Source organism: Pollachius pollachius (assembly GCF_949987615.1).
Source record: "Pollachius pollachius genome assembly, chromosome: 12".
Taxonomy (NCBI): Eukaryota; Metazoa; Chordata; class Actinopteri; order Gadiformes; family Gadidae; genus Pollachius; species Pollachius pollachius.
Genome location: NC_136945.1, coordinates 17,671,362 through 17,689,887, shown reverse-complemented (window position 1 = coordinate 17,689,887; position 18,526 = coordinate 17,671,362). Strand labels below are relative to the sequence as shown.

At 48.4% G+C, this 18,526-nt stretch overlaps 1 protein-coding gene across 1 annotated transcript; it reads right to left on the bottom strand.

Annotated features, from left to right (window-relative positions):
* Positions 1-1,935: 1,935 nt before the first annotated feature.
* LOC307083529 (sodium-coupled neutral amino acid transporter 3-like) lies at positions 1,936-18,043 on the bottom strand. The gene is made up of 15 exons (XM_079747445.1): positions 18,027-18,043; positions 16,070-16,154; positions 15,722-15,837; positions 12,684-12,757; positions 12,073-12,165; positions 11,845-11,926; positions 10,134-10,216; positions 8,700-8,758; positions 7,662-7,796; positions 6,816-6,895; positions 6,295-6,395; positions 5,690-5,814; positions 4,930-5,074; positions 4,509-4,612; positions 1,936-2,941 (listed from the first exon to the last, which is right to left on the bottom strand). The coding sequence occupies exons 2-15, from the start codon at positions 16,100-16,102 to the stop codon at positions 2,837-2,839; spliced, it is 1,335 nt and encodes a 444-aa protein (XP_079603571.1). The 5' UTR covers positions 16,103-16,154; positions 18,027-18,043; the 3' UTR covers positions 1,936-2,836.
* Positions 18,044-18,526: the final 483 nt, after the last annotated feature.

Below are 18,526 nucleotides of genomic sequence, written 5' to 3'. Positions count from 1 at the left end.
CAGACCATCACAGAGCTGGTCTGGAGACAGTTCCTCTGTACACTGGAGCATAAAGACCATCACAGAGCTGGTCTGGAGACAGTTCCTCTCTACCCTGGAGCATACAGACCATCACAGAGCTGGTCTGGAGACAGTTCCTCTCTACCCTGGAGCATACAGACCATCACAGAGCTGGTCTGGAGACAGTTCCTCTCTACCCTGGAGCATACAGACCATCACAGAGCTGGTCTGGAGACAGTTCCTCTCTACCCTGGAGCATACAGACCATCACAGAGCTGGTCTGGAGACAGTTCCTCTCTACCCTGGAGCATACAGACCATCACAGAGCTGGTCTGGAGACAGTTCAAACATGGACCTTCAAAACAGTTTGGACACAAACGTGTGTTACCCTTACTGCTGCGTTACGTTTGGATCGTTACACATTTACGAGGGGACACTAGGTTCATGTTAGTAATGAATCAACAACAAGATATGTTAACATGACAACAAGCATACCGACGGGTCAAACCAAAGACGGGGACAATAATCCAAACTGATTCCTCAGCAGGTTTTCTCTTTTTTTAACATTCTGATTTAACATTTTTAAATTTTTGGACAGATTTAATATTAAATCGGACCGAATTGAAAGAATCTGAACAGGAATCAACTATTCACCATGTAAACACCAATTCACCAATTCACCTATCCATGACGACAGACCAAACACTTCCATTAAATAGTCTGATCCGAGCAGAGGTCCAGTCTGACGATACATGTTAAACACAAAGGTACCACAGGTTCAAACCAGTCGACACATGTTGACACGTTTCCTCTTTTCCACCACAGTAACCCTAACCCTAACCCTAACCCTAACCGTATCACGTGATGATCCCCAAAAAGGATGAACTCTTTAAGATCACGTACTGCCCCCCGAAAAAAGCAAAAAAAAGGAAAGCAATGCACAAGTCCTAATTTGGACCCTAATAATACCTCTCATTACATTGCTTATTTTGTCGACACACATGTAGTTATTTCAACATTAAGAACCGGTAACACAAAGGGGCATTCCCTTACATTGAATCTATCAAATATAGGATTATTTTACAGCGCTAATCTGCATGACAAAGGATGAGTGCTGTATATCGAGTAAAGTTGTGCTTGTTAGGTGAAAGTGCTACATGACTAATCATCTGCAGTTAGAGCCACCCTGGTATATCCCTATATCACTATATAGTGTTATACTATACATATATATATATATATATGTCACTATGTTAGTATAACAGGTCAGCTTGTCTTGGCCGCAAACATTTACAGACTCCAAGCTGCTCACTGGCCGCCCAGTGGGTGACCCTGTAGTTTATCTATAAATAAACTCATTTATTTATAGATATTTTGGTTATCTCAGACTGTACTTTTTCGCTAAAAGTTTAGAAAGAGCGCATTCGATGACTCTGTCTATTCGCAAAGAACAGTAAGAGGCAAACTTTCCTATTTCATTAAACGGTTCCATTTTATTTTACTACAATCCCAAATAAAGAAACCTAGAAGACTATCAGCCGCTTTGATTCAGGGACTGAAGAATCCCCCTGTAGGTCAACTCTAGAACTAACCCTGCTCTGTTAAACCCTCTTGAGGTAAACTCTAGAGCTAACCCTTGGTTCCTCTAATCCACCTGGAGGTAAACTTTAGAGCCAACCCTTGGATCTGTTAAACCCTCTGGAGGTTAACTCTAGAACTAACCCTGCTCTGTTAAACCCTCTTGAGGTAAACTCTAGAGCTAACCCTTGGATCTGTTAAACCCTCTGGAGGTTAACTCTAGACCTAACCCTGTTCTGTTGGGTTTCTGATCACATTGTCACCTGGACATGAAACCAAAAGTAACAGACCTCCTCAACCGATATCAACGGCCTCATCAAAACGAATACAAGCGCGCCAAGTGAAATGGGAGGATATTTGTGGTGGAGTCGTCGACATTTAATTCCAACCAAAAAATAAATGTTGTTTAGGAAAGCTGAACGCACAATGTGTACACAATAAAGTCCCAGGTACTCACTTCCTGTTTGCACACACTGATGGTGATTCTCTCTCTTTCTCTCTCTCGCACCCCCTTTCTAGCTCTCTATCTCTCTCACTCGCTCTAGCTCTCTCTCTTGCGCTTTCTCTCTCTCACTCTCTAGCTCTCTCTCTCACGCTTTCTCCCTCTCACCCTCTCACTCACCCTTTCACTCACTCTCTAACCCTCTCGCTCTCTCACTCTGATGCAATGTTAACCTTTTAATGCACATAAAAAACGATGCTGTTACTTGAATAACTCATAGTTACTCTGAGATGATATAATAAATACAAAAAAGTTGATTATAAAATAATGTCTTCTGCTGTCACTGGGGACAGCGAACATGGAGGTGAACATCATATATTGTCATAGAGGAGTCCTATATTTTGCAGATAATAGTTCATAGTAGGAACGGCGGTAGCACGTAATGGCAGCTGCAGGTTGCCATGACAACCATGGAGCACAGTGGGTCAGGGACATACAGACATCTCTATCCACTTCTAATACAAAGACATGTAGAAATATACATGATCTCACTGGACCTGGCCTCAAAACATCAACAGCTACCTGTAAGCTCTTGGCCCATACAGGAAGAAATTCAACCCATTTCCCAAGAAGAAGAATTTGCCACCACAACAAGGTCACTGATTGGCTGAAGGACAGACCACACCCAGCTCTGTAGACCCGGGGCCAGAGCTTAAGCTGGAAAACAATACGCATCAAATAGGATCTGAGAACAAAAATGGCCAAAACACAAGACAGTACTACGTTGATATAAACCCTGGGAGGAGGAGGGGCACCCTAGTGGCCGCTGCTGGCGCTGCTGCTCCCGGACGTCCAGTCGATGATGATGAAGCTCAGACTCATTATCATAAACAGGAAGCCGATTCCAGCGAAGATGGCCGCCTAGGAGACACAGATAGATTTACATTTACATTTGTCAGAAGAATGAGAAACAATATATCGCTGTCGGTACAGTAAGGATGTTCATAGAAACAAGGGCCAAGCACTAACATTTGCTTAGTTAACCCATTCCCTGTATAAAACTTAGTTAGCGAGGATAAAATGCTACACCATGCTAAGTACTATTGCAAATGCAAGGACATACAACATAAAATAAGTGCGTACATTAAGTGCCAGGATGTACAACATACAATAAATGCATACATTAAGTGCCAGGTTGTACAACATACAATAAGTGTGTACATTAAGCGTCAGGGCGAACCACATACAATAAGTGTGTAAGAGGGGTGTGTATGAGTGATGGTGAGGGAGTCAGTCAGTGTTTCAGGCAGCCTAGTGTTTCAGACAGATATCAGGACCCAGTGACACATTCCCAATCAAAGGGCCACAAGGAGTTCAGTAAAGAATGACCCATTTGAGTTCAGCTCTCATGACCCTCCCAATGGGCCCAATCGGTGGGGAAACAGGAGGACCAGGTCCACACAGTGAGAACCACTCAGTCCCTGCATGCAGACACCAGGAACTTCAGGGCCCTCAGGAACCTCAGGAACCTGAGGAACCTCAGGACCCTTTAGGAACCTCAGGAACCTCAGAACCCTCAGGAACCTCAGGCCCCTCAGGAACCTCAGGAACCTCAGACCTCAGGCCCAGGAGGAGTTGAACCTCAGACCTCAGGCACTTAAGTGATCCCGCCTCCATCCAAGCTTCCATTACACTTCTGCAACAAATGGCCGTCTGCGATACGCCGTCGGTGTCTTGCCCCTACGATGTGGTTACCGAACCAATTCTGAGCACGGAACAAACAGTCGTTCATGACTTTTAATGATCCATATAATCTGAATATTACTCTCATACTAGTGAACAGCAAATGTGTCTGTACTAGTGAACAGCCAGTGTTACGTACTAGTGAACAGCCAGTGTGACGGTACTAGTGAACAGCCAGTGTGACGGTACTAGTGAACAGCCAGTGTGACGGTACTAGTGAACAGCCAGTGTGACGTACTAGTGAACAGCCAGTGTGACGGTACTAGTGAACAGCCAGTGTGACGTACTAGTGAACAGCCAGTGTGACGTACTAGTGAACAGCCAGTGTGACGGTGCTAGTGAACAGCCAGTCTGACGTACTAGTGAACAGCTTGTGTGACGGTACTAGTGAACAGCCAGTTTGATGGTACTAGTGAACAGCCAGTCTGACAGTACTAGTGAACAGCCAGTGTGACGTACTAGTGAACAGCCAGTGTGGCGGTTCTAGTGAACAGCCAGTTTGATGGTACTAGTGAACAGCGAGTGTGTCGGTACTAGTGAACAGCCAGTCTGACATACTAGTGAAGAGCCAGTTTGATGGTACTAGTGAACAGCCAGTTTGATGGTACTAGTGAACAGCGAGTGTGTCGGTACTAGTGAACAGCCAGTCTGACATACTAGTGAACAGCCAGTTTGATGGTACTAGTGAACAGCCAGTTTGGCGGTACTAGTGAACAGCCAGGGCGACGGGTCCCCTCAGGCTCACCATGATTTTGGGGGGCGATCTCAGCGGTTCCTCCTCGTTAGGGACGATCCTCAGGTAGAAGACCGCGGGGAAGATAAAGATGAGGCACGGGGCGGACGTGGCACCTGGACGCCAGAGAGCAGAAGGAAGCAAACGCACGTCAGCAGATCCCTGACTAATGAAACACGTCCTCACTGAAGCTGTGTGTTGGTCCAAGGAGACTGCTAAAATCCCTCCCCCCAACGGATGTGAATCCCTCATGGGCCTTGAAGCAACGCTTAATAACGTTGTTAAGTGAACCTTTGGCCAAACTGTCTTGAGAGGTGTAACCGTTTTTACCACATGCAATGTGGCTAGTCTCGCAATAGCAGAACCGACCACACCCTAGAACAGTCGACGTTCTGTGATGTTCTGCTCCCTCAGCACTGTCGGCCAGACCTACCGATGATGCCGAAGATGCCCAGGATGTTGGGGGCGAAGATGACCAGCAGGTTGATGAGACTGAGGAGGACCACGGCGATGGCAACGTGCCGCGGCCAGTTGAAGGTCTTGTTGGGGAATAGCATCTGCTGAATGGCCCTCCGAACCTGAGACAGCGGGGGGGGACAGGCTGAGGGTCACCAGGAGAGACAGGGCTGACCTGAGCTTCAGCCTCTGACTTGTTTAATCTCATTAGGGCGATTGTCAATAATGCCACATTGTGATAAAAAATGTGCTCGGAAATTGGTCTCCAATATAAGAGAGAAGGGGTGAACTAATAATAATAATGATAGTAATTGATCCGTTTTTTTATAGCGCTTTTCTAAATACTGAAAGACGCTTTACAAATAAGAAAGGAATACATACAGACAGTACACACAATCAAACAAAAGGGAAAAAGTAAACAACACCACAACAATAGGCAACACATTAAGAGGGCGGGAGAGAGTGGAAGATGGCGGAGGAAGATTTCTGGATGAACTAGGATGATATCACACAATAACCACGCAGGGGAAGATACAACAATTTATATTCAGCTGTTCATTGGGTATTCATCTCAGTATTCCTCTGAGTATTAATCAGAGTTTATATCAACATTGCGTGAGTGCTATAATAATTTGCATTTTGTGTGTTGTTAGTGCAGCAAGTGACCCTTGACCTCTCTTCCCCCCCTTTGGTATGTGTTGGTAGTGACCCTTGACTAGCCGCAGAAGGCAACTCACAGGAAACAGTACGATGGGGACGGTGAGCGTGACGGCGACCAGCACGGCCATGCGGACGCACAGGATCAGTGTGTCGTACGGGTCGATGCGGCTGTAGGTGTGCAGAAGCTCAGCCTCGACCTCACCTGCAGGATGGCACAAACATACACAAACACACGCATGTGAACGCAGGCACAACGTACGCAAACGCACTCGAATATAGGAGCCCTGGAGTCCAGGAAATCCTTTGTTTTCTAACGCCCCCACCTCTAGTACAAACTGAATGTAGGATAACATATACAGCCTACGTGAGGTGAGGTTCTTATTGGGTGCGTTCAGGTAGAATGAAATGATCAGCTAGGCTACATCTTGCCCCTCATGAGAAGGTGCTGTGAGGGATGTGGCCACTGGAGGGCGCTGCATTATCACTGCTACACCTCCTCCACCTCATTCTCATGGGGAACCGCAGTAACACAATCAAAGACTAATTGAGGTTTTCCATACTAGAGGGACAACGAGGGAGACCGAGAGAGACATAGAGAGAGAGAGAGAGAGAGAGAGAGAGAGAGAGAAAGAGAGAGAGAGAGAGAGAGAGAGAGAGAGAGAGAGAGAGAATTAACCCTCACCATAGAAGGTCAGGTAACCAAACAGAGCAGCTAGGAAGTACATGGTGTACATGACAGCGATGGAGATGTTGGACACATGCTGCATCCTCTTCTTAGTAGGGCTGAAATCAGAAAGATGCCATAAAACATAAAACATAAACACATAACATAAACACAAAAGCCAAGCCATCAACTGAGGTCTCATGAAGCCACTCAGCTCAACAGCCATGAAATACCTTCTGTTGCTCTAGGGATCAGAAACGCACACAGACATGCACACACGTACACACACAAACACAAATAGTCCCGCACACACTAACACACACACAAACACACACACACACACACACACACACACACACACGCACACACACCCTTTAGTCCACTGTGTGCAGTGAGGGTCTCAGAGTCAGGCGATGATGAGGGTGAGCATGCTCCATGACAAGCAGCCGTTCATTCTGTCATAACGTCAAACCACAGAACACAGTGCATGTGACCGGCCAGGTGGAGTGGTGCATCTTGGGAAGGGGTGCAGGACGTACTTGCGCAGCTCAGTGTAGATGGGCAGCACCTCAGGGTGGCACACGAAGGCAAAGGCCAGGATGGGGATGGTGTAGGCCGTCTGGAAGGGAACCCAACAGTCACATGGAGCCAGCTGGCCTAGCGCTGCTACAGCTAGCATAGCGCTGCTACCGCTAGCCTAGCGTTTCTACCGCTAGCCTAGCCCTCCCTTCTACAGCTAACCTAGCGCTCCTATCACTAGCCTAGCACTCCTACCACTAGCCTAGCACTCCCTTCTACCGCTAACCTAGCGCTCCTACCGCTAGCCTAGCCCTCCCTTCTACAGCTAACCTAGCGCTTCTACCACTAGCCTAGCACTCCTACCACTAGCCTAGCATTCCCTTCTACCGCTAACCTAGCGCTCCTACCGCTAGCTTAGCCCTCCCTTCTACAGCTAACCTAGCGCTCCTACCACTAGCCTAGCACTCCTACCACTAGCCTAGCATTCCCTTCTACCGCTAACCTAGCGCTCCTACCGCTAGCTTAGCCCTCCCTTCTACAGCTAACCTAGCAATCCTACCGCTAGCCTCGAGCTCCTATTACCTCTCCGGTCCCAAGTGGTATCAACGTGACGCTGGGCGGCCGCGGGGCGTGCAGGGGGGAGGTGAGGAGGATGCATGCGTGTGAAGGCTATGGTCAGGGTCGGGGTAAGGGTCAGGGCTAGGGTCAGGGTCAGGGTCAGGGCTATGGTCAGGTCCAGGATCAAGATCAGGGCTAGGATCAGGGTCAGGGTCAGGGCTATGGTCAGGTCCAGGGTCAGGGTCAGGTCAAGGTCAGGGCTAGGGTCAGGGCCAGGTCAGAGTCAGGGTCAGGTCAGGGCCAGCTACCTGGGAGTTGAGGTTGACCAGTTTGGGAACGCAGGCAGGGTTTTCCGGGCCGGTGTCGTTGCCCACGGCGATGAGGGTGGCGTTGACAGTAAAGTCCACGAATGGACAGGGGATGTTGAACTTCTTATAGATGACCTGCAGAGAGAGAGAGGGAGAGAGGGGGGAGAGAGACAGAGAGAGAGAGAGAGAGAGAGAGAGAGAGAGAGAGCGAGAGAGAGACAGAGAGAGAGAGAGAGAGACAGACAGACAGACAGACAGACAGAGAGAGACAGAGACAGAGAGAGACAGACAGAAAGAGAGAGCCAGAGACAGAGAGAGACAGACAGAAAGAGAGAGACAGAGACGGAGAGAGACAGAGAGAGAGACAGGGGGAGACAGACAGAGAAAGAGACAGAGAGAGAGAGATGCAGAGGGAGAGAGAGAGATGGAGCGAGAGCACAGTTCTGTGAGGATTACAGCTCCCACCAGCAGAACGAGGTCAGGGAACACAGAGAGAGGCGGTCTGTGGCTGCAGGGCGAGAACGCTCGCCCACGGAGCCAGGGCCGGAGAGGGGGCTGACTACTAAGAGCTCAGTGGGGTCATCTGAGGAGAGACACCGTGGGGTGTCCTCTGACCCTAACCCTAGGGTTAGGGTCAGGGTCAGGGTCAGGGTCAGGGTCAGGGTCAGGTCCCGGGTCAGGGTCAGGGTTAGGGTTAGGGTCAGGGTTAGGACCAGGATCAGGATCAGGGTTAGGGTCAGGGTTGGGGTTAGGTTTAGGGTCAGGGTTAGGGTCAGAGTAAGGGTCAGGGTCAGGGTTAGGATCAGGGTCAGGGTTAAAGTCAGGGTTGGGGTTAGGTTTAGGGTCAGGGTCAGGGTTAGGGTCAGGGTCAGGGTCAGGGTTAGGGTCAGGGTTAGGATCAGGGTCAGGGTTAGAGTCAGGGTTGGGGTTAGGTTTAGGGTCAGGGTCAGGGTTAGGGTCAGGGTCAGGGTCAGGGTTAGGGTCAGGGTTAGGTTTAGGGTCAGGGTCAGGGTTAGGGTAGGGTTAGTACTAACTTACTGCGATGAGGAAGAACACCATGCAGCACAGGGAGAAGCCACTCGTGTAGCCAAGGTACCCTTTAAAGAACACACACACACACACACACAGCCTCATTAGCAAAGCAACCATCTGGCCGCTTGGAGATGAAAGCTGCCCGTTCTGTGTGATCTGCTGTGTTTCACGTCAGTGTGCTCCACGTGAGAGCAGACGATCAGCTATCACAGTGCAGACAGACGACTCTAGATAACAAGGTATTGATGAACCGATCGATGAGGTCCAAATGGATCGGACATCCGAACACAACGCAGAACAACAATCAACACACTGGGGGGCATTGAAAACTCTGTTGAACTTCAGAGGAGGAGAGGAAGGAGAGGAAGATGATGATGGAAGAGGAGGAGATGGAGGTGGAGGAGGAGCAGAAGCAGAGAGTGGAGGAGGAGGAGGAGGAGGGGGATGAGGAGGAGGAGGAGGAGGAGGAGGAGGAGGGGGATGAGGAGGAGGAGGAGGAGGAGGAGAACTCATGAGGGGCCAGGCCATCCCTTCCTGCTGAACGTTCCCACAGTGAGTGGAATGGAGCAGAGCGTTCCCTGAGCTGGTGAGGCTGATCTGATCTGATGGTCACTGGAGCTCGTTACTGTTCACCACTGATTGGTTTTGCTCTGCCTATTATCCGTGCAAGCGGAGACAGAAGAGGAGGACGGACACTCTGTTCCAGCCATGATCTAGCAATAGTGACTCCCTCTCTTTCTCCCTCTCCCTCTCACTCCCTCTCTCTCACTCTCTCGCTCTCGCATTCTTCCTTTCTCTCCCTCTCCCCCTCCTCTCTCTCTCTCTCTCTCTCTCTCTCTCTCTCTACCTCAGGTGTTCTGAGTGATTGCATAACGGCTTTCCTTTCACAGCTTAGACAAATCCATAGATGTTTCTTCCAGGCTGTATCAGAACGATTAGACCTTCCAAAGGGAAGACACTCTCAGCATGATGTGTTTATCTTATCCCTACAGCTCTAACTTGTATACATGTGTAGAGATGTCTTTAGATGTTTTTATTGAGAGAGCTTGTATAGTACAAGACGTATCACACATGGTCCACAAAGATATAATACTGGATATGGAAAAGGTTCCCTTAGGAAAGGATAGACTGAGCATTGATAATATAGTATAGGTATTTTAGGGTTAAAGCAGAATGATGTTAGGCTAGCTGAACGGTGCAGAATTGCTACCCCAAGACAAATCGTCTGATTTATAAATTATAAATCAGAAATTTCTAATAATTTAATAATTCAAAAGCTTGGAAATCTTACCAAGGCTGATATTTTGACCGATTTATTCCGTTTGGCTAATCGTGACCCGTTTTCTACAGTACCAGATCAGTGAAATAGATCCTCTTCCTTTTAAACCCCAATCTTTCATCTTTTAATGCAGACGGACGGCTGAGCATAAACATACTTACCTAACTGCTTCATCAGAGCCAGGGGCAGAATTACTAAAATGGACACGATGATCACAAGATAGTTTCCATTCATGTACCATTCCCTAGAACAGAGAAAGGAGAGGCAGTGAAACAAAGGAGGCATATTGATTAGGACACGGGGTAAGACTTCATCAGTCAATCACCAAACGGATCTGAAGGGTCTGCACCTTCACTCTGTCACGCATTGTCATCCAAGAAAACTGCATCACTAACTTACAAAGCTAGAAAACCAGAAACAAATACAGAAGTCACTGGGGCCATTTTGCACCCCTGCATGTCTAATGCACTCTTTCCAACATCCACTGTACACGCACATTTATAATGGCATCCAACAAGAGCAACATGTTCCATGGAATCCCAAAGTAAACACATTCACCCATGGCCAGAAAATGTATTATTCAGAGGCACATATGACACATTGATTCCACCCAGAATGCACGGCGCAACAAGCAGGCCAGGAAAATAGCTTTCTTTGGCCCAGGAGAGAGGAGTATCATTGCACTGTTTGAGGCATCAAAACACCTTCCATGCATTGAGGGTTTCGGACATCAAAGTCTGACCAACGCGTAGACCTCGCAACACAACAAACAGAGACAGACACAGGGATCTTGGAAAACTCTGGGAAGCTGACTCACACAGACTACTCAACACACAAACTGCAATGGTGTCCAATGGAGAAAGAGGTCACCCGCTTTGATGTAAAGGCAGAGCGCCGTGAGAGGCTCCGCCTCCGGCACAACACCGCCTGTCACTTCTAATAACAGGAGGGTTCCAAGGTTCAACATACAACATCACTTTATTTGTCCTAAGGGGAATTTGTCCAGGACTTAAAGGCTGCCACATAAGAGACTGATCATCATAGTGCAGTAACAGACACGTTTGCCACTAGCTCGTAGCGGTAGCCAGTACAGTACACATGTGGAAACACTTCTGCTGCCATAATATACTTAGAAATCTAAATACTTATCATTTATTAGCTTTCTTTATACTAATATACTATGCAATACTACACTGCTTTGTACATTGTACAGGGATCCATGGCGTTGTGTTAACCCTTCAGATCAGAGCATCTGTGATGTCTACCCCCTGTCAAGTTTCCTGGGATGAACCCGTATCAAGCTTATTTACTGTCAGTCAAACGGATACACTATATGGAAAAGTGTGAGCAGGTGTGATAAAGATGAGCCCGTTGTTCCTGGTCTTTAAGGCACCAGGAACAGCTGGGGATATCCTACCATTGTACCATGTGTTCTATCCCTAGTAGAGCAGGCTTCTAATCAGCCTCTCTCTGGGGATGTGGTGCCCTCTCTCTGCCTAGGGGTCAATCTCCCAGCTGTCCTTCTCTGGCAACACACAACAGGAGAGCCTTGACCACCATCTGGCACAGCATGTACAACCCTATGAAGACATGCCATCCTACTTCCTCCACTGCCCTATGAAGACCACCTCACTACCTCCACAACCCTATGAAGACCACCTCACTACCTCCACAACCCTATAGGACCATCTTACTGCCTCCACAACCCCATGAAGACCCCCTAACTACCTCCACATGAAGACCATCCCATGACCTCCACAGGGTGCAGACAGGAGAGGGTACAGACAGACAGGAGAGGTCGCAACCAGACAGGAGATGGTAGAGGGTGCAGACAGACAGGATAGGGTGCAGACAGACAGCAGGACCACTCACCCCTCAGGCTTGTCCAGCCTCAGGAAGGCCTGGATGACCAGAGGGAACTCGTACTTGACGATGTACAGATAACTGGACATGGCTGCAGAACGGACACAGCCATTAGTTATGGTGATTAATAAGTACCGTTTAAAAACAGCCAATGACTAAGAGTCTAGGTTAAGGACAAGAGGCGGGGTTGGTGGGTAGGGGACAGACAGTGTGTGTTTTTGCGTTTTTGTCGTTCACCTCCAATGTTCTGCAGGGTGATCGCTATGCCTGCTGCCATCTTCCCCGGCGTCCCGAAGGCTCTGTAGCCCAGTTGCTCGTAGGCGCGGATACCTGTGGCACAAGAACCCAGGAACAGAACCGCCCCTCCATCAGACATGCACAAAGGGTTGGGAGGAAAATGACATCTCTCCAAAGGATAACATGGTTCTTCATGGCTACGCTCTCGCCGCCCACATATCTGTCACAAAGCCTTGCTTGCGGCAACATCAAAGCTTTCAAGGCCCACCATTTTGCTCAAGGGCTCTTCAGGAATAAATTGAGGCTTTTGGTCATTTTACCTTGGCAGGAGTAAATGAAAGTGAATAATGGTTTGATGTGAAGTGAAAGGGACATGCGATATGTTCTACACATCTTGCCGTTTTGTCTCCTGACAAGTGAGGTGCATCTTTGCGTCACGCGGTGGCAGGGGCGTAGGAATGAGTTTAACATTGGGGGGGACACATATCGGAAACCTGACAGATCCGGTATAATTTTTAGGTGGGACAAATGCGCCTGTCTCCGATATTGGAGGGGACACGTCCCCTCCGTCCCCCCCTGGTTCCTACGCCCTTGCGCGGTGGGACACTCACCTACGATCCCTGACAGCTTGAGCAGCAGATGGATGGAGTAGGAGGACAGCACCGCCACCACTGTGAGAAGGATCCTGCAGGAAGGATTACAGCGATATAATATTATTAATATAAAAGAAAAACAAATGACTGTCAAATGTATTTCTCTCCCTTTGTCGCCATGAAACGATAAAGTGGCTTCACACTGAAACCATATATCTTGGTGCAATAGCTCCAGCCTTGCCCTTTACATTAAACCTTATTTGTTTATCCATTATAGATGGTTAATTGTTTCCACAGCTGCAATATAGAGGGCCTTCTCCCGGGGGTCCCCGTGGCTCTAAGCCTGGGCCCCCACTGGGCCAGGCTGTTGTGTCAGCCCATCTGCTCTCCAGGCTGGAGGTACAGCCTCGTACACGGCCCGCAGGAATGAGCACGGTGCAGGAACCCTCCTCCTGTCAGACTGAACAGACATGGGCCGCACCACTTCCGTCTGGTGGTTCAATAGTATCCCCAGTGAAGTGCTAAACCTGATTTCGATCCTATCCTTTCAGAACCCACTTTTCCTGGCATTCACGAATCGTCTAGCTCTATATATGCCACGGCCTGGAGGGTTGAGGGTTAGAATGCCAGGTGCACAGTGGGAGGCGAGTTGTAAACGGAAACGTTCCACAGAGAGAGACAGACCCCCTCCGTTCCTCTGGCTCCAGCCCTCTGGGACCCAAAACATTGCAATTTGTTCTGTTCATTCAAACAAAGATTTGTATTTGTATCCTAGCTCGGCCAATTATTTACTCCCTCTCTATCTAGTTCTCTCTCAGCACCCTCCCTCTCTTTCTCTCTTGGCAACCTTTCTTCAATCTCCCTCTCTCTCTCTCTCTCTCTCTTTCTCTCTCTCACTATGTGTCAGTGGAGGCCGGTCGTCCGTTCTTTCACCTCCACTCCACCCCCTGGCCCGTTCCCATTGCCCCGTTGCCCGGTCGCTGTCGAGAGCTGCGAGGGCTGACTTGTGGGCCGGTGGTTCAGCAGGTCGTCAGTTAGCAGTGGGAGGACAGATCTGCTGACGGTCAGACAGATTGAAACTCGGGTCTTGCAGTGTTTGCAACCCTTCGCCTCCCTCCACCCTCCCCCCCCTGGCTGCTCTGCCCAGCAGCCCTTTAGAGACCTGCAGAACCTTTCCACGGCCTCTGTATCCCCTCATTAACACATTACAAAAGGCCCTCTTCATTAGATACACAATAACAGTCCATGTTGCCCGCACATACATCCTATCTTGGTTATTCTTCACCATCAACAACACCTCTCATTGTTCTCCATAAACCTAGACGACGTTAAACAGGACAGGGCAGACAGGACAGGACAGACAGGACAGGAGAGGACAAACAGGAAAGAACAGACAGGACAGGACAGGACAGGAGAGCCAGTCAAAAGACCTCCAAATGATGTGGCAATGAATGGATGAATGAATGGATGAATGGGTGATGAAGATGATGAGGAGAGAATAGCTTCAAAGAACACATCTCCTCTGGTTAGAGTCCACCGGTCTGAGACCTCTCTCACACACTCAGGCAGACAGAAAGTGACGGCAAGAATGTCCCCCCGTCGCCGTGGTGACCGAGGGCCTCCAGGGTTCAGCCATACAGAGGGTTAGATGCTGAGTGGGGAGGGGCTTAGGGTTAGAGGCTGAGTGGGGAGGGGCTTAGGGTTAGAGGCTGAGTGGGGAGGGGCTTAGGGTTAGCTGCTGAGTGGGTTAGGGTTAGGGTTAGCTGCTGAGTGGGTTAGGGTTAGGGTTAGCTGCTGAGTGGGTTAGGGTTAGGGTTAGCTGCTGAGTGGGTTAGGGTTAGGGTTAGCTGCTGAGTGGGTTAGGGTTAGGGTTAGCTGCTGAGTGGGTTAGGGTTAGGGTTAGCTGCTGAGTGGGTTAGGGTTAGGATTAGCTGCTGTGTGGGTAAGGGTTAGAGGCTGAGTGGGTAAGGGTTAGCTGCTCGGTGCGAGAATTGGTTAGATGCTGAGTGGGTTAGGGTTAGTAGTCCAGAGAACGAATGATACACATGGAGACGCATTCAGACCCAGTCTGCAGACATCTTGAGAAACAGCTTTCCTTTCACCATGGAAAGTCCTGGACACTTGAAGGAGAATGCTGCTTCTGCCACCCTGAGTCATCGTTAATATACCATAGAACTAGAACATGCACTCACTTTAATAGGCTGCTGAACAATCTAAATAAAGAACTGTATGGTCAGAACTCAATCATTTTGACTAAACCAGTAGATATATTATATTTGTATCTTCAAACAGGGTTAGGATTAGGGTTAGGGTTAGGGTCTCCCCTGTATTGAGTGATGGAGTTGGAACCAAACAAGGCGATGTTCAGCGAGCTGCAGGCCCATATCCCTGTAGAAAGCTCCCCCATCTTTAGCACTTGCTCTAAACTTGCAACCTAACACATATGGGCCGAGGTGTTGGAAAGCGTGCGAAAAGACGCGTTGATATCTGCTATCTGCTGAGTTTACCTTGTGAGAACGTGCGCATGCTCACTCTGAGAGGCACAGAAACTGAGTGAAACGTACATCTTACAAACTAAATGGTTTTGATAAGAATAATAACCGTGGCTAGTTTGTGGAAAATTCTTTCATTCTGTCAAAGACTGTCAAGAGTCTGTTGAAAAAAGTGACATTATCTAAACACTGCCTGAATTCTGAATAAAAATAACCTTGAGATTTGTTTTACATTGTTGTGATCATAATTTACTACTACAGCTTCTGTGTTGTAGCTTAGACAATTGTTGGCTTTTCTCCACTTCATCTGAAGACTGTGTTACCAGTACGGTCTGCTTCTGGTGTCTTCGCCTTTAACAAGGCAGCGCTATTTCCGTGTGTGTAAACCTCTCGAGGAATAGTCTTGTGAGTCACCGCAGAGCGAATGAGTCCCAACACATCTGTGAGGCCCCGAATGAGCGATCATTAGGAGTCCGTCATCCCACGTCTTCACACGTCAGAGGCCATTCATCCATCACTTTCTCCTCCTCTCAGTCCCCCCCCCCCCCATCACTCCCCACTCACAGGAACAGAACCACTCCGGTGTTGGCCATGGCATAGGCCAGGCCTAGAATGCCACTCCCCATGATGGCGTTGCCCAGGTTGAACACCGACATCCCGAAGGACGTCTTCCCCTCGAACTGGCAGAACAACGACAAGAAAAAATATAAGATATCATTGCTTCCTCTTATGGAAGATACTAGTAACATACTAGAGTAAGATATTAGAGTAAGATACTAGAGTAAGATACTAGTATGATACTAGAGTAAGATACTAGTAAGATACTGGTGAGATACTGGTAAGATACTAGCAAGATACCAGTAAGATACTGGTAACCCCGTGGGTTGTGGTCGGTTGGTTGAGTGAACTCACGTCTGTGAAGCGTGGGTTCTTCTTGTCGTCCATGGCTGAGAGAAACTCCGAGCTCTCGGCTCGCTGGGCTTCTGTGTCCTCGGGTCTGGGGGGGAGGGGGACAACACAGGTGTGAAGAGAGCGGTCACCATCCATAGTGAAGAGAAGCTCAAGGCTAGGCAATGTGATGGTTCTCCTCATCACTGACCTTCAGCACAGCAGCTCTACTGCTTACACAGTACGACTAAACAAACAGAAGAGATAGGAACTCTGTCTCTACTATCTCTGGTACTTAGCGGGCACTGGGGGTACTACCAGGTACAGCTTCCCTTCAGAGGACTGGTATGTAGCGGGTATTAGGGGTACTACCAGGTACAGCTACAGAGGACTGATACGTACCAGGCATTTGGGGTACTACCAGGTACAGCTACCCTTCAGAGGACTGGTATGTAGCGGGCATTAGGGGTACTAACAGGTAAAGCTTCACTACAGAGGACTGGTATGTAGCGGGCATTAGGGGTACTACCACGTACAGCTACAGAGGACTGGTACGTACTTGGGATGGGTCCGAACATTCGATTATTCGATTATTCTTTCCCGAGGGTCAAAATCGATTTTCAACATTTGGACCGTTAACATTTTTTCCCATTCAAATATAAAGTATTTCACAAGCCATAACTTTGTTTCCCTGGTAACCGCCTGAGGGTTTGACTAATACAATGGGGGGATTATTTGTTTATCAACACGGCGGATGCGCGCGCAGAATGATCGCAAAAAGAACATTTGTTTGACCGGTTGCCATGGTTATCTCCGTGTGGTTAATTTGCAGTTGCGGTGTTAATTAGTGATGTTGTCAGCCTACTGCTACATTAAACTGTAATCAGAAAACGCGGTTATATGCTATATACCCTATAGTATCTGTGGTATAAAGGCTTGGACGAATTTCAAATTATAAATATGTACACTTTATGTTGAAAGTATAGACCGTCGCGATTCCCATTGAAACGAATGGCGCGGTGATTATTCTTCAAAACGAGAGCTGGTAAATTGTGAAAAATGAATTAAACTGTAATCAGACAACGCGGTTATATGCTATAGCCCCTAGAGTATCTGTGGTATAAAGCCTGGGACGACATTAGCTACGACTTGGCAACGGGAGGTATTCTAGTCCGCTCAGCTATGAGCCTGAGAGCTAACGTTATGTATTGTACATATTTATAATTCGAAATTCGTCCCAGCCTTTATTCAACAGATACTCTAGGGTCAACTACTTAGCAGGTAGTTGTTTTTTTGCGTTTAAGATATTAAGTGATTTCTTGCCGATGATCCATGGCTGCCTTTGTGAATGTCGGCACACATTGAATAATAGATTATTCGTTCATACTACCCACTGATTATTCGACCATGAAAAATTTGAGTTATTCACATCCCTACGTACCAGAAATTTGGGGTATTACCAGGTACAGCTTCCCTACAGAGGACTGGTACGTACTAGGCATTGGGGGTACTACCAGGTACAGCTACAGAGGACTGTTACGTACCAGGCATTTTGGGTACTACCATGTACAGCTTCCCTACAGAGGACTGGTACATACCAGGCCTTACGGGTACTACCAGGTACAGTTTCACTACAGAGGAATGGCAGTAGAGAATAGAGAGCCAACACCCTCAGTGAGAGGGGGAGAGAGAGCCAACACCCTCAGGGAGAGGGGGATTGACACAGCATGTGACACCACCAATGTACTGAATCAGGGAAGACATGTGACAGCACCAGTAGGTAGCCAGAAGCTGCAGGAGGCACACATTCAGCCGGCAGTGAATGGAATCGTTTTATCTTAACCCTCGACCTATCATGGCCAAGGTGACACATGTGGCACTACACACGGAAGGCATAGGAAAGCCTCACATGAAGCCATGCGGTCAGTGTGTAGCTGTGATGCCGTGCAGCCGCCACAGTAACTACAGAGATTCCACCTACTTGCCAGCGCCCTCCGCAGGGGGTGCTATAGCCGTGGCGGTGGGAGCTGGGGCGGAGTCGCCGGCCTCGTGGCCCCGTCCGTTGGGGACCGGGTTCTCCTCCGCGGGCACGCCCTCAGCGGGCTTCTCCTCGCTCGTCTCCCCGCTCATCTCCCCGGGCGTCTGGGCTGTGGAGGAACAAGATGCGGTGTCAGTGCTGTGACTGAGGAAAACGCGTAGTTTCGGACCAATGCACCGGCTCTACCGGACGGGATCCAAAGGGACTTAGGAGAATGAGAGCAGGGAGCGAGTAGAAAGGATTGAGCCATGTAATCCCGTATGTGAGAAGAGAAAAACAATGATTTAGTTGGCTCTAGCAAACTCCAGAGCCTGGAAAATCAAATGGGATGAAAAAAGCACAATATGATCGATTGAGGATTGATGAAAGATTAGATCAGTATACTTCTTCAGTGAATAAGCTACGAAAAGATGTGAACCGAAAAACCAAAAGCCGTTCTGTTT